Source organism: Diabrotica virgifera, chromosome 4 (assembly GCF_917563875.1).
Source record: "Diabrotica virgifera virgifera chromosome 4, PGI_DIABVI_V3a".
Lineage (NCBI taxonomy): Eukaryota > Metazoa > Arthropoda > Insecta > Coleoptera > Chrysomelidae > Diabrotica > Diabrotica virgifera.
Window position 1 is genome coordinate 233,097,047 of NC_065446.1, and position 15,074 is coordinate 233,112,120.

General features: G+C 32.7%; 1 protein-coding gene across 2 annotated transcripts in view; it reads right to left on the reverse strand.

The window, feature by feature from the left end:
- LOC114327532 (autophagy-related protein 2 homolog A) overlaps nt 1-15,074 on the reverse strand; it is a 165,628-nt gene that overhangs the window by 34,143 nt on the left and 116,411 nt on the right. For both annotated transcript variants that reach the window (XM_050648778.1, XM_050648779.1), the window contains exons 21-22: nt 4,337-4,504; nt 535-700 (exon numbers count right to left, since the gene is read on the reverse strand). In XM_050648778.1, the coding sequence (XP_050504735.1) occupies nt 535-700; nt 4,337-4,504 (334 nt within the window). The remainder of the gene's footprint in view (nt 1-534; nt 701-4,336; nt 4,505-15,074) is intronic.

Consider the following 15,074-nt stretch of genomic DNA (forward strand, 5'->3'; position numbering starts at 1 on the left):
GTAGCGCTTGTCTGCTGTCTGTGCAGATTATTATAGTTTTGTAGGCTATACCTTTACGGATAATATAATTATGTAATAAAATGTTATTAATTTTACAAATGCGAAATTTTTAAAAAGCCAAATTTTCGAAGTTTATAGCTTAATTTTGTTTAAATCTCTTATTAACAAATTAATTCAACTATTTTTTAATGTTTAATTGTTATAACTTTTTTATTAACAAAGATAAAGTAATTTTACAAAGTTTTTTAAAGCTAAAACAATTACCTTTAAAATGAGGTTTTGAAAGCTAATCGCACGTATGAAAGCTGGGCTATAATTGAAAAAGTCCCATAAAACGCCTATTTTGCAAATGTTTTTCACGAAATTAATTTGTTATAGCTCCGGTTCTAACAATCGGATCAAAGTTTACCAATCGCCATTTTATTGAATTTTTCAAAAGGAATAATTTTCATTTCAAATATCTCTAGACTCTAGATCAATGTCTCTCAATGTTCTCTAGAAGTGAGTTTAAACATGTTAATTATCGATACTTACCCGTCTTTTCGCAATTATCGTCACTAAGATCACTGAAGAAATTAATGAGAAATAATAAAGAGTCTTGATCAATATTTAATCGAAGCGGCAATATCGATACTTTCAGACAACATTCCTGAGTTGGCAGCTTCGGGTCAGGTCGTATGTGAAGGGACTTAATGACTACCTAAAAGATAAAAAGGCGATTAACACATTAAGCGCCGAACTATATTTTGCGATTAGGTACGTGGCGCCGCAAATAATTTATGGCCAGAATACAGCTATGCCTCGTGAATAATAGCAGGTCTGTTCCAACAAACAGTCAAACTAGTCAAAAACCATCAGCAAACAGTTGGTCAGTGAGAGAACATAATACAGTCATCAGTGCTATCCCCTCTACTCGAGCTGGTCGACTATTCGCTGATAGTTTCTGACTGGTTTGGCCGCTTGTTGAAACCAATAGACCTGGATCCCGCGTAAGAAAGAAAAGTTGATTAATAGCAAGCTGAACATTTGTTAATAGCTTAACGGTGTCTAGTCGGACAAACTTTGATGCACGGGAACATTGGAACAGGGGAAGTTTTAATTGTGGAGCATGATAAACGTGTCGTCCTGACAAGTTTATGATTGTGAAAAATAGCAAGTTGTTTTTAAGTTTATTCAATAGCCAACGTTATATAATATATGAAAAAATGTTTGTCCGACAAAAATGTTGTGCATTTTAACGAATCCGACACGTAGAACATGTCACATCACAGGAATTATGTTGGTGATAAATAGCAGTCTGATTTTTGCATGAGAGTTTAATGAAAGGTTAAACAATCAATTGGAAGTTCTGTCCGACAAAATGAATGGGAAGTTTTCGTAGTCCGACATTCTAAACATGTAAGATATACACAAAAATGCTGGTGATAAATAGTTTTCCGACAAAAACGAAATTTAATTAAGTAAATTATTCCTTACAAAGAATGACTGTTGTCGGAAAAAAATAAGGGGTAGATTTCGTAATCGGACAATTTAAAAAAAAAATTATTTTTGAAATTTCAATAACGGGTGATTATTCTATGTCAAAAGTACCTACAATCAATTACAATCGATATCTTTCGATTTATCTCAACATCATTTAGGTATGGTATGTTAAACAGTAAATGGTTAAGTTCAATTAGTTACCACTATAAATAGCCGGATTAACCGATAATAGTATAAAAGGCCCGGTTTCAGGTAAAATTTATTTTAGGCTTTATTATGGGAGTATCATCTAGTCAGTGTTAATTGCAAAAGACCAACTCTGTCTACCTCGGTGGCTTATCGCTCCGGGTGGGTCTTAACAATGGGCCAGGTCAGATAAATTTAATAATATTTACGACCGCACTAATTGAATTCAAACCATTTACTGTTGAACAAACCATACCTCACTGTAATACATTCTAACTAGTAGATTAGGCAAAGTATGGGCCGCTCTGTGCATCGAGGTGTAACGCCAATATTATGGATTGAGTGGTCTAGCCATCTTTTTCGGTCACATACGCGGGATCTCTTGGTTAAAAGAGATAGATAGACCACCGATCGACTTTTTGCTCTGTATTCCCTGTCTATCCTTAATAATGTGTCTATGAATACATTGCCATTTAAGATTATCATAGTCCAAGCTATAGACTAAAAACTGTCACTTTTGACAATAATTCATAATAAATTGCAATTGTAACTTCAAATTTAAACTAATCGATTTATTTTGGCAGCAAATTATTTCTAGCCATGTGACATATTACATAATATATTTCATTTGTAGAAATTTACCCTTCTTCAATCAAGCCCTTTTTAACTCAAAAAGCATTATAGCATGAAGAATGATATCCAATAGAATTTTCACAATTATCTGGCAACTGAACCTCATTGAATTGATGACCAAGTATTTTACGAACTTTGTAAAATGTTCGACAATTACTCAAAGATGTTCCGTTGAATTGTTTCATTTTTTCATTTGGTGGCTTAAAATTTAAACTGTTCACACTCAAAAATAGACACAAAAACACTCCATAGTTAATATAAATTTTAATTTCCAACACACGAGGCAAACAGAAAGTCAGAGACCATGTACAGTTGAGTCCCTGAATCTTTACCCGTGCGTCATCATTTAAAGCATACGAAATAAGTCGATGATAAGTCGGAAATTGAAATTTAGTAAACGCAACAGCAAGTGACAGTAAGTGACTTGCTGTTGCGTTTAGTAAATTTCAATTTCCGACTTATCATCGACTTATTTCGTATGCTTTAAATGATGACGCACGGGTAAAGATTCAGGGACTCAACTGTTTGGGTAAAACCCAAAAAAATGTAAACGATTATGTTGTTTTACATATTTATATAAAATTCAAGTGATGTTAAAGATATGCCTGGATGTTACCCAGGGCAACACAGGACTCTTCCCACGTGGTTGGATTTTTTTTTTGGAGAAAACCTCACATTTTGGATTTCAATGGCCAACTGACAACTGAATTCAAGAGTAACCCAAAATGACGTTAAGAACTGTCAATGTAACCTAGTTGTATTATTACTTCAGCCACAACGTTTAAAGATTATTTTAATATTTAAGATAAAAACAGTATCAAATTTACATATGTTGGAGTTAAAGTTGTTCGAAAAAAGATGAAAAAAATTTTTTTTTCGTTGAAATAATCCATTAATTAAGTATTCAAATAGGAAAATTTACGTTACCAGAAGTTATGCAGTCCAGAAGTTATTGGTATTGTTGACTTATTTTGATTAATGTATTATGCTTCTTCGTTTTAGCTTCAAATATCTCGAAAATTAATATATAAATTAAAATAGCAATTCCGCCAGTGGCGTAGAATTTGGGAAGGGTCAACCATTCACGTTCCCCCGTCGTACGCCTCTGGTAGTAGCCAGAAACGTTTGTTTAACATAATTTATTGTTTGTTTTTTAACCAAGAGGAGTGATTCAAATTTACCGCGCTGTAATGCTTGTTTCTAATTGGTCCAACCGCAGGCAAGTTTACTCCACTGTTATTAAATTTTGACACTAATGACATTTATCCAATTTTGACACTTCTGTCATTTTATAGGTTAATTAAATATATCGGCGATTCTTTGTGTTTTCTGCATTATTCCTTAAATTTTTAGATTTTTAGTCTACTTTTATATAAAAACAGTTGTTTTTAGAACTATTTGGCGATGTGTTAGTATAATATAATATGTATGGATTATCATCGAAAGCTGATATGATCAACGAAAAAAGAAGATGAATTTGGTGACTTTTTTATTAACTTTCTTGGGTGTGAATCTGTCTTTTTAGTTTACTCCTCTTGGTTAAAAAATCAACTATAGTAGATTGTACAATAGCAGCACCACTTACCAAATTTCGTGTTGTTGTCCCATGCGTGTCAAGAAATATTCAAAAATAAATAAAATAAAAGTTTAACTTTGACACGTATTTAGGTTATTATCAACTTTTGTACTAAGGTAAGTTAGTTTAAATCGACCTATTTTAAGCTCAGGAATCTAAGGTTAAGCTATGGCCCATTCTTTACCAAACACCCTGTATTTAAAAAGAAGTGGTCTTAAAAAAAGTACGACTACTTTTAGTATAAAAAAGTATGCAAAATACATGCTAAATGCTAAAGTAATGCCAAATTTGCTACTAAAAACTAAATATTAGCGTTACGAATTATACCGTTACGAACTGTCGATGTTATAAAGTGTCCTGGTTACGAATTGACGGCGTTAGCGATTGTCCGTTACCATTTGTGGAGTTACGAGATGTCATAGAATTATAAAATTATTACTGAAAGCAATGTTTCCTTACCATATGTGCATGTGACTGTTTTGGCCTGCTTTGACTAGTATATTGGTATAAAAATTTATTAAATTGACTTGATTCTAATCTATCTACAATTTCTACGTCGGATATTATTAACACTTGTCGCGACGCTTGTGTCGTTGTTTCTGGATACACTTCGTGTTGAAATCTAACCTGAAATAAAAAAAAATAGTTTATAATGGGAAATAAGCCACAATTTTACTAAAAAAATGATTTTATTAACGTTTCGAATACCAAATCGGGTTTCGTTGTTAAAATACAAAATACTACTAAAATAAACAAAAATGTTGTTGCTAAGTAAAAAAATTCTTCTAATAATTTATTTAATCTGATGCATTTATATTGGCAATTCAGATGCATATTATACATTTTAAAGTAGAAGACTTTAAAATGATATCGCCAATATTTATGAGTTGCGTTCCTGGGACGACTTTACTAAAATATAGTTCATTCGATTACATGAAATCAATCTCAACTCAAGAACATCCGTCACAAAAAAATCATAGCATGTGATCTGTCTTTAAAAAGACAACCAAATGCAACGATGACAGTAAAATTCTCGCGTTAGAGATTCCATAGTAAATCACGAGGGAAAACCAGGAAAAAACCTCGTGATACTACCCCGAAATCGTAAGTATTTGGTCTTACATTTAATTTACTTTCAAAAAACTAATACCAAATTCTGACTTTAATATGTTTAAATTATAAATAATATTAATAATACATAGATATACAATAAGTAATACTAAAATATAAAATTTGTACTAACTCGATATGTTATTGACTTAATAATCATGGTATTTTCTTTCTATTGACTTCCTCTTTCAGTATGGGTAACCACATCTTACTGCATTCTACCGAGGAATTTGCGACACAATTGGTTTCATTTAGCATAATTAGAGCCGCTTCTTTGATTTTTCTCTTTTTACTATCTGATTCTTTCAGGACTATACTTGAATCTCTCCACTGAACTCTATGTTCATTATCCCATGCATGTTGACATATTTGAGATCTATCAAATTCTCTATTTTTAATATAAGACTGATGTTCATTTATTCTAACGTTTAATGGTCTTGATGTTTCACCTAAATAAAATTGTTCGCATTCACAAGGTATTTTATAAATAAAAAACTTAAAACAATAGGAAATAAATTCAACATTTCAACAACATTCAAAACAACAAACACATTGAGATCTATTCTATCTAAAACTAAACCTAACACTGAACAAGAAAGAACAAAGAATTGTATTTATAAAATACCTTGTGAATGCGAACAATTTTATTTAGGTGAAACATCAAGACCATTCAACGTTAGGATAAATGAACATCAGTCTTATATTAAAAATAGAGAATTTGATAGATCTCAAATATGTCAACATGCATGGGATAATGAACATAGAGTTCAGTGGAGAGATTCAAGTATAGTCCTGAAAGAATCAGATAGTAAAAAGAGAAAAATCAAAGAAGCGGCTCTAATTATGCTAAATGAAACCAATTGTGTCGCAAATTCCTCGGTAGAATGCAGTAAGATGTGGTTACCCACACTGAAAGAGAAAGTCAATAGAAAGAAAATACCACGATTAGTAAGTCAATAACATATCGAGTTAGTACAAATTTTATATTTTAGTATTACTTATTGTATATCTATGTATTATTAATATTATTTATAATTTAAACATATTAAAGTCAAAATTTGGTAATAGTTTTTTGAAAGTAAATTAAATGTAAGACCAAATACTTACGATGTCGGGATAGTATCACGAGGTTTTTTCCTGGTTTTCCCTCGTGATTTACTATGGAATCTCTAACGCGAGAATTTTACTGCCATCGTTGCATTTGGTTGTCTTTTTAAAGACAGATCACATGCTGATTTTTTTGTGACGGATGTTCTTGAGTTGAGATTGATTTCATGTAATCGAATGAACCATCTTTTAGTAAAGTCGTCCCAGGAACGCAACTCATAAATATTGGCGATATCATTTTAAAGTCTTCTACTTTAAAATGTATAATATACATCTGAATTACCAATATAAATGACTCAGATTAAATAAATTATTAGAAGAATTTTTTTACTTAGCAACAACATTTTTGTTTATTTTAGTAGTATTTTGTATTTTGACAACGAAACCCGATTTGGGCTTCGAAACGTTAATAAAATCATTTTTTTAGTAAAATTGTGGCTTATTTCCCATTATAAGTAATTTTTTATAAAAATGCCACAAGAAAATAGCTTCAGAACAACAATAAAAAAATAGAATTCCCTCATCTTCCTTAGTCTCAGCATCCGTATGGCTTGCAAATTGTAGAAGCCTCGGAGGTGTAACCAGAGAAGGTTCCCATTGTTTTCATTCTGGTGGGATATGTTATATGCCATTAGAGTGAAAACTTAGTCTTTTGCTAGCAGTTGCCGCTAGGGCATCTATGCCATTTCGTTCGTTGCAATTCGGGACTGCACGCTGGGGTTTGTTTTGGTTGGATCAGGGAGAGCAGCATATGTGCCTCCTGATGAGAGACTAATAAGTTTCGAAACCGGTAGAGGTGCTTGCAGCACTCTCTGATTGGACTGGAATATGGTTCGGCTGTATTTTCGTTTTGCAACGAAATTGAAAATGGTCATTCATTTTTGATTTACATTTACTCTGTGTGGAGTATGAAGGAACCAGTCTCGTTGGAACTTTACCGCGCTGAGCAGATGTGACGTGAATTGTAAATTGTAGAATTCCCTCATCTTCCTTAGTCTCAGCATCCGTATGGCTTGCAAATTGTAGAAGCCTCGGAGGTGTAACCAGAGAAGGTTCCCATTGTTTTCATTCTGGTGGGATATGTTATATGCCATTAGAGTGAAAACTTAGTCTTTTGCTAGCAGTTGCCGCTAGGGCATCTATGCCATTTCGTTCGTTGCAATTCGGGACTGCACGCTGGGGTTTGTTTTGGTTGGATCAGGGAGAGCAGCATATGTGCCTCCTGATGAGAGACTAATAAGTTTCGAAACCGGTAGAGGTGCTTGCAGCACTCTCTGATTGGACTGGAATATGGTTCGGCTGTATTTTCGTTTTGCAACGAAATTGAAAATGGTCATTCATTTTTGATTTACATTTACTCTGTGTGGAGTATGAAGGGAACCAGTCTCGTTGGAACTTTACCGCGCTGAGCAGATGTGACGTGAATTGTAAATTGTAGAATTCCCTCATCTTCCTTAGTCTCAGCATCCGTATGGCTTGCAAATTGTAGAAGCCTCGGAGGTGTAACCAGAGAAGGTTCCCATTGTTTTCATTCTGGTGGGATATGTTATATGCCATTAGAGTGAAAACTTAGTCTTTTGCTAGCAGTTGCCGCTAGGGCATCTATGCCATTTCGTTCGTTGCAATTCGGGACTGCACGCTGGGGTTTGTTTTGGTTGGATCAGGGAGAGCAGCATATGTGCCTCCTGATGAGAGACTAATAAGTTTCGAAACCGGTAGAGGTGCTTGCAGCACTCTCTGATTGGACTGGAATATGGTTCGGCTGTATTTTCGTTTTGCAACGAAATTGAAAATGGTCATTCATTTTTGATTTACATTTACTCTGTGTGGAGTATGAAGGGAACCAGTCTCGTTGGAACTTTACCGCGCTGAGCAGATGTGACGTGAATTGTAAATTGTAGAATTCCCTCATCTTCCTTAGTCTCAGCATCCGTATGGCTTGCAAATTGTAGAAGCCTCGGAGGTGTAACCAGAGAAGGTTCCCATTGTTTTCATTCTGGTGGGATATGTTATGTGCCATTAGAGTGAAAACTTAGTCTTTTGCTAGCAGTTGCCGCTAGGGCATCTATGCCATTTCGTTCGTTGCAATTCGGGACTGCACGCTGGGGTTTGTTTTGGTTGGATCAGGGAGAGCAGCATATGTGCCTCCTGATGAGAGACTAATAAGTTTCGAAACCGGTAGAGGTGCTTGCAGCACTCTCTGATTGGACTGGAATATGGTTCGGCTGTATTTTCGTTTTGCAACGAAATTGAAAATGGTTATTCATTTTTGATTTACATTTACTCTGTGTAGAGTATGAAGGGAACCAGTCTCGTTGGAACTTTACCGCGCTGAGCAGATGTGACGTGAATTGTAAATTGTAGAATTCCCTCATTTTCCTTAGTCTCAGCATCCGTATGGCTTGCAAATTGTAGAAGCCTCGGAGGTGTAACCAGAGAAGGTTCCCATTGTTTTCATTCTGGTGGGATATGTTATATGCCATTAGAGTGAAAACTTAGTCTTTTTTAATAAAAAAATAGTTTGAAATCTTATAATAAAGGAAGAAAACTAAATATAATACAAGGTTCTGAAACTGCTTTCTTAAATATAATACGTCGGTCAATAAGTATTGGATATAACCATGAGATGCCGACACTAATGAATTTTTCATATAACATTTCGGTAGTCCTAACCTAACCTTCAAAAGCATACTGTCAAAATTTCATGTCATTTACTGTGTTCCAGTGCTAGCAGCACTGCATGGAAGCACTATAATGGAGTTGCAATCGTAGTAGCAAAACACTTAGCTCAATCAGTATTAACTTATATCCCATATCTGACAGAGTAATGCTAGTGAAATTTAGTTCAAAGCCGTTCATTACCAATGTAATTCAGGGCCCTGATTCTAAATCAAATTTCGACCAAAAACAAGTCGCTTTCAATATGGCGACTGTCGAAATTATTTGACACGGAGATGAATGAATTGCCAAAAGCGAGGTTAGGTTTAGTTTAGATGTGTTTTGTTTATTTCTTACAAGGAAAACTAAATCAAAAGGTATTATAATATAGCTGGTAGTTCAGAGAAATAAGGAAAAAAAATATCGTGTTGGTGACACATCCCCCTCCAGGCTGAAACCAAATTTTTCGAGTAATATGGTCATCTATAATAATAACCTATATGTTTCCTGCAGCCGATTTTGATGATATACATAGTTATAAACAAATGAAGATCAAAAAACGGTAAATTTTCGCTTTTTTCGTCTATAACCAAAAAGTTAAGTATTTTAAACAAATTTGAGAGTAATAAACTCATAAACCGTATAAAAAATTTCAATATGGCGTTCGCTGAATATGTCTATCCTTATTTTTTACTTAGAAAATTGCCAAATAAATCATAAATTTTGAGTTTTTATAAATATTCATAACTTATGTAAAAATTAACTTAGAACCTTCTTATTACATGGAATGCTGAGACTTATGGTGCTTAATTTAAACCCTAAATTCCAAAGCAATTGGTCAAATAGTTTAAAAGTTATTTAATTTGTTTATCCAAAATTAATTTTTTTTGCAACACTGTAAGTCAGAAAATGATGAAGTTACAGTAATATTTTGGATAGTTTATGAAAGAAGAAAATTTACAGTATTAATTTAATTTAAAAAAAATGACAAAAAATAATTATAGATATTGCAAAATAATTTTGCAAAAACATGTGAATTAAAAAAATGGGGGGCTAACTTTGTCCCTAAATGTCCTAGAACAGTTGTTTTTCTTTCTAAATGTGTATAAAAATTCGGTCTTTCTAAATATGAAAAAATAATTTTTCTACGGGTAACGGTTAAAAAGTTATTCTAATTGTTTATAAGTAAGCAAAGAATGGACATGTTTTTGCAAAATAATTTTACACTGTTTCAAATTATTTTTTGTCATTTATTTTTAATTAAGGTAATAGTATAAATGTTCTTCTTTCATAAACTGTCAGAAGTATTATTGTAACCTCATAATTTTCTGACTTATAGTGTTGCAAAAAAAATATATTTGGGAAAAATAAATTAAATAACTTTTAAACTATTTCACCAATTGCTTTGAAATTTAAAATATAATTTAAGTACAAGAAGTCTCGGCATTCCGTGTAATAAGAAGATTCTAAGTTAATTTTTACCTAAGTTACGAATATTTATAAAAACTCAATATTTATGATTTATTTTGCAATTTTCTAAGCAACCAATAAGGTTGGACATATTCAGCGAATGCCATATTGATGTTTTTTATACGATTTTTGAGTTTCTTACTCTCAAATTTGTTTAAAGTGCTTAACTTTTTGGTAATAGACGAAAAAAGCGATAATTTACCGTTTTTCGATCTTCATTTGTTTATAACTATGTATATCATCAAAATCGGCTGCAGGAAACATATAGGTTAATAATATAGATGTCCATACTACTCAAAAAATTTGGTTTCGGCCTGGAGGGGGATGTGTCACGAGAAAAACCTTATTTCTCTGGACTATGGGTTTAATTGAAATTTGCTTGTTTTGAGGAATTAGATAGAATAGTATTAAATTAGAAATATAATAATTGAGAATGTCCACAACATGAATCATCAACTCAATGAAAGATGTGAGGTAATAATCTGGGAAAATTAGTAAAAAACAAGGAAAATTAATTACCAGCTATTTTATTGCTGGACATGCTGAAATCAAATCTTAAGATTTCCTATATTAGTAATATAGCTGTGCAAAGTCCACAGAAAGTGTGCTATTTTGTTTATAAACAAATTAGCGCTCCGAAATCTTTTTTTTATTATTGCTCTATAACTCCGAAAATTTTAACTTTAAACCAAAACACTCACATAAAAATTGACAGTAATTTAATTCTGCACATTGATAATTTATTCCAATTTCCTTCGACGGAAATTTTCTTCGGAAAATTCGGGTTTTCCAAACAAAATCTTTAATTTTCAACTAAAATTTGAGGGAAGTAATTATTTATCAATAATTAAATAATTTGGTGACAGTGACATAAATCTTTTTTGTTATGAGTGTCTTGAAGATATGAAAATTTGTATGTACAAAGAGGACCGGAATTAAAAGGTATCTAATGGTTCAAAGATTAAAATCCTGTTGTTTATAACTCTGTCGCAAATGCCGGTCAAATTTGACCGGTTATACCTGGAATCACTCCTCGCAATTCAATTTGTTTTTCTTCGAAAAGGACACAGAAGCCATGCTCTTTTGAACAGCGTTAACTTAATTTAATTTAATCTAATATTTTCTGAGGGGTTCTATTTGTTTATAAGCCAAAAAATTGTTTCTTTATAACATTCCTGAGACCGCTCAAATGGTCCAATTTCAATCCTGTAAGGTACGTTGAATAGGTATAGTGCTTTTTTATATGAAAATCATAGTTATTCTGGTGTATCATAATCTTTCTGGTTACTATTTCGACCGAAATTTTTTAATTAACATTTTAATTATTGCTAAACTATTGGTTAGATTGTCGCCGGTCTCCTGATATACAGAGAGGGGCTAAATTATGGAATAAATTCATTTTCTCTAAAATGGACGATTTTAGAGAAAAATCCCGAAACAGGTCGATTTTTATTTTTAAATTAAATTTCTTGGCATATATTTCAAACTAGTGACGTCATCCATCCGAGCGTGATGACGTAATTATTTTTTTAAATAGGAATATGGGTTCGTGTTGTAGCTCATTTACAAAGGCGTTCAATTCTCTATTCAGTATTATAAACATTAATATCAATATTTATACAGGGAGGCCAAAAAAAATTTTGAATTAAATTAATTGACGCAAGAAGAAGAATGCATGTAATTTATTTAACTCAAAATACATTCTATTGCTGTCAGAAAATAGAAAAAAATGTTTATTTTGCAAATAAACATTGCTTTTAGCTTAAATTAAAAGTTCAAACTGCCAATAGGTAGGAGGGAGGCTGTTTGTGATTTAATTTAAGCGAAAAGAAATGTTTATTTGTGAAATAAACCTTTTTTTCTATTTTCTGACAGCAGTACAATGTATTTTGAGTTAAATAAATTACATACATTCTTCTTTTTGCGTAAATTAATTTAATTCAAAATTTTTTTTTGGCAACCCTGTATAAATACCTAATGATATTAATGTTTATATTACTGAATAGAGAATTAAACGCCCTTTCAAATGACCTACCACACGACCCCTATTCCCATTAACAAAATTATCGATTACGTCATCACGCTCAGATGGATGACGTCACTAGTATGAAATATATGCCAAAAAATTGTAATTTAAAAATAAAAATCGACCTCTTTCGGGATTTTGCTCCAAAATCGTCCGTTTTAAAGAAATGAATTTATTCCATAATTTAGCCCCTCTGTATAATCTACTATAATAAATCTTTCATGTCTTCAATTATTTAATTATTGATAAATAATTAGGTACTTCCCTAAAATTTTAATTGAAAATGGCAGATTTTTTGGGGAAAACTCGAATTTTCTGAGTAAAATTTTTGTTGAAGGAAATCGGAAAAAAAATAACTTTGTGCAGAACTAAATTACGGTGAATTTTTATTTGAGTGTTTTTGGCTCAAAGGAAAAATTATAGGAGTTACAGACCACTAATTGAAAAAAAAAGAAGATTTAGGAGTGCTAATTTGTTTATAAATAAAATAACACACTTTCTGCGGACTTGTCATACCCCATATTACTAATATATGCAATCTTAAGATTGGATTTTAGCAATAAAATAGCTGGTAAATAATTTTTCCCAAAAATGGTACTATTATTTCGATAATTTTCCCAGACTATCAACAAAATCCAAGAAACCGAAGCGCCAACCCAAATTCTGAGCAGTCTCAACATGATAAGGTTAATATCCCCAGTTGCTGTCATGGCGGTGTCGAAATGAAATTGCGACTGTCGAAATGAATTAGAATCAGGCCCCAGGTCTATGCCCTAACATCATCCAGTGATGAAGATAAATTAGAAGCATTATACAAAGATCTTACTGATGCTCTAGATCTTGTCAAGGCAGCAAAAAATACCATAGTCCTCGGAGATTTTAACGCTAAAGTCGGCAAAGGATGCTGTTTGAACATTGTGGGGGATTATGGCTTGCGATACAGAAACGAACGTGAAGATCGACTTGTCCAGTTCTGCCAAGAACAAGATTTCATTATATCGAATACTCACTTTAAACTACCACCGAGAAGACTCTACACCTGGAAGTCAAATTCAGAATCAGAGGACAAAATTATTAGGAACCAAATCGACTTCATTCTAATAAAAAATCGATTTAGAAACTGCATCAAATCAGTTAAAACTTATCCAGGTGCTGACATAGGGTCTGATCACAATCCCATAGTAGCTGTAACCCAATTAAAATTTAAAAAGGTGATCAAAAAGCAGTCTCGCAAAAAATATTGATACAGCCCAATTACAAGACGAGAAAGTTATTAAATCAGTTTAATCAGAAAATTTAATTTGGGAAAATATGGGTGAGAATGTCGATGAGGGCTTAAATAAAATCGTAACAACAGTAAAAGAAATTGTGTGAGAAATTTACAAGGCAGGTCAAAGCTAAAGTCTGTTTTAGACTATAACATAAAATGATATAAGAAAATGGTATAACAAAAACTTACATGAAATGATTGTGTACAATATTAATACAAGAAGTTTTGTGTATTACATTGTCACATTTTGGTATCAAAATATGTTATGTGATTCTGCGCATTACATGCTAAAAAAGTACTTTTTTATATATTGGTGATGGTACATGTAGAAGACATGTACTGTTAACCTCAATTTTCTTCTTCTTATTTTCTTTTAAGAATATTTTAACTTCATTTTTCTCAACATTTAACTAGTTAGTTTTATCTTGATATTTTATATTACAAAGATATATTTTATATGATGGATAAGAAAACTCTATTATTATCAGCTGCTTCCATTGCAACATCTCTTAAAAGAAAAGTTAACCTTAAAAGAACCAATGTGACAGTATAACGAAAATAACCTAACTGCGCATGCCTGTGTACTAAAAATTGTTATCAAATAGGACATGTTCTAATTTGTATAACATTTTCTGGTAACAGATTTTGTTTCCTGTTTTACATTATGACAAAACTTAGTATACCATTTTCTTATATCATTTTATGTTATAGTCTAAAACAGACTTAAAAAGCAAGCTTGGATGACAGAAGACATATTGGATTTGATGGAACAACGGCGACTAGCGAAAAACAACGAAACACTTTATAACAGCATACAAAAAGAAATTCGACGTAAAATACGAGAAGCAAAGAGTCAACATCTAGCCAAACAGTGTCATGTCATTGAAGAACTTGAAAACAAATATGACACGTTTAACATGTATAAAAAAGTGAAAGAAGCGGCTGGTATCTTCAATAAGAAACAAACTGCATTGCTACAGGATGAACAGGGTAAAGTAATATTTGAAGTAGAGGACAAACTTAAAAAATGGGAAAATTACGTTACGAACCTATTCGAAGACGAAAGGAGTAGTTCACCTCCCGATATTACCATAGGCGTAACCAGGATGATCCTAAGGGGGGGGGGGGTTAACTACCTGAAAGGGGGGGGGTTACAACTACTGGAAGGTCTCTGAGGGCTATGGTGTTAAGCATATAGAGCTCAAAGTACATCCCAATGGGGGGGTTATAACCCCCAAAACCCCTCTGGTTACGCCTATGGATATTACTAACTGCGAGGGACCCCTAATAACACGCTCTGAGGTAATAAAAGCCATACAATCATCAAAAGATGGCAGAGCGACTGGTCCTGATGAAATTTTAACTGAAATATACAAGCTTATAAATGATAGCAATGTTTTAGAGGCTATAACTTCGTTTTTCAATACCATTTATACCAGCGGACAACTACATAATGGTTGGTCTAATTCACTGTTTATAGCACTACCTAAGAAGACAACAGCAAAAACCTGTGCTGATTATAGAACCATCAGTTTGTTAAACCATTTATTGAAAAT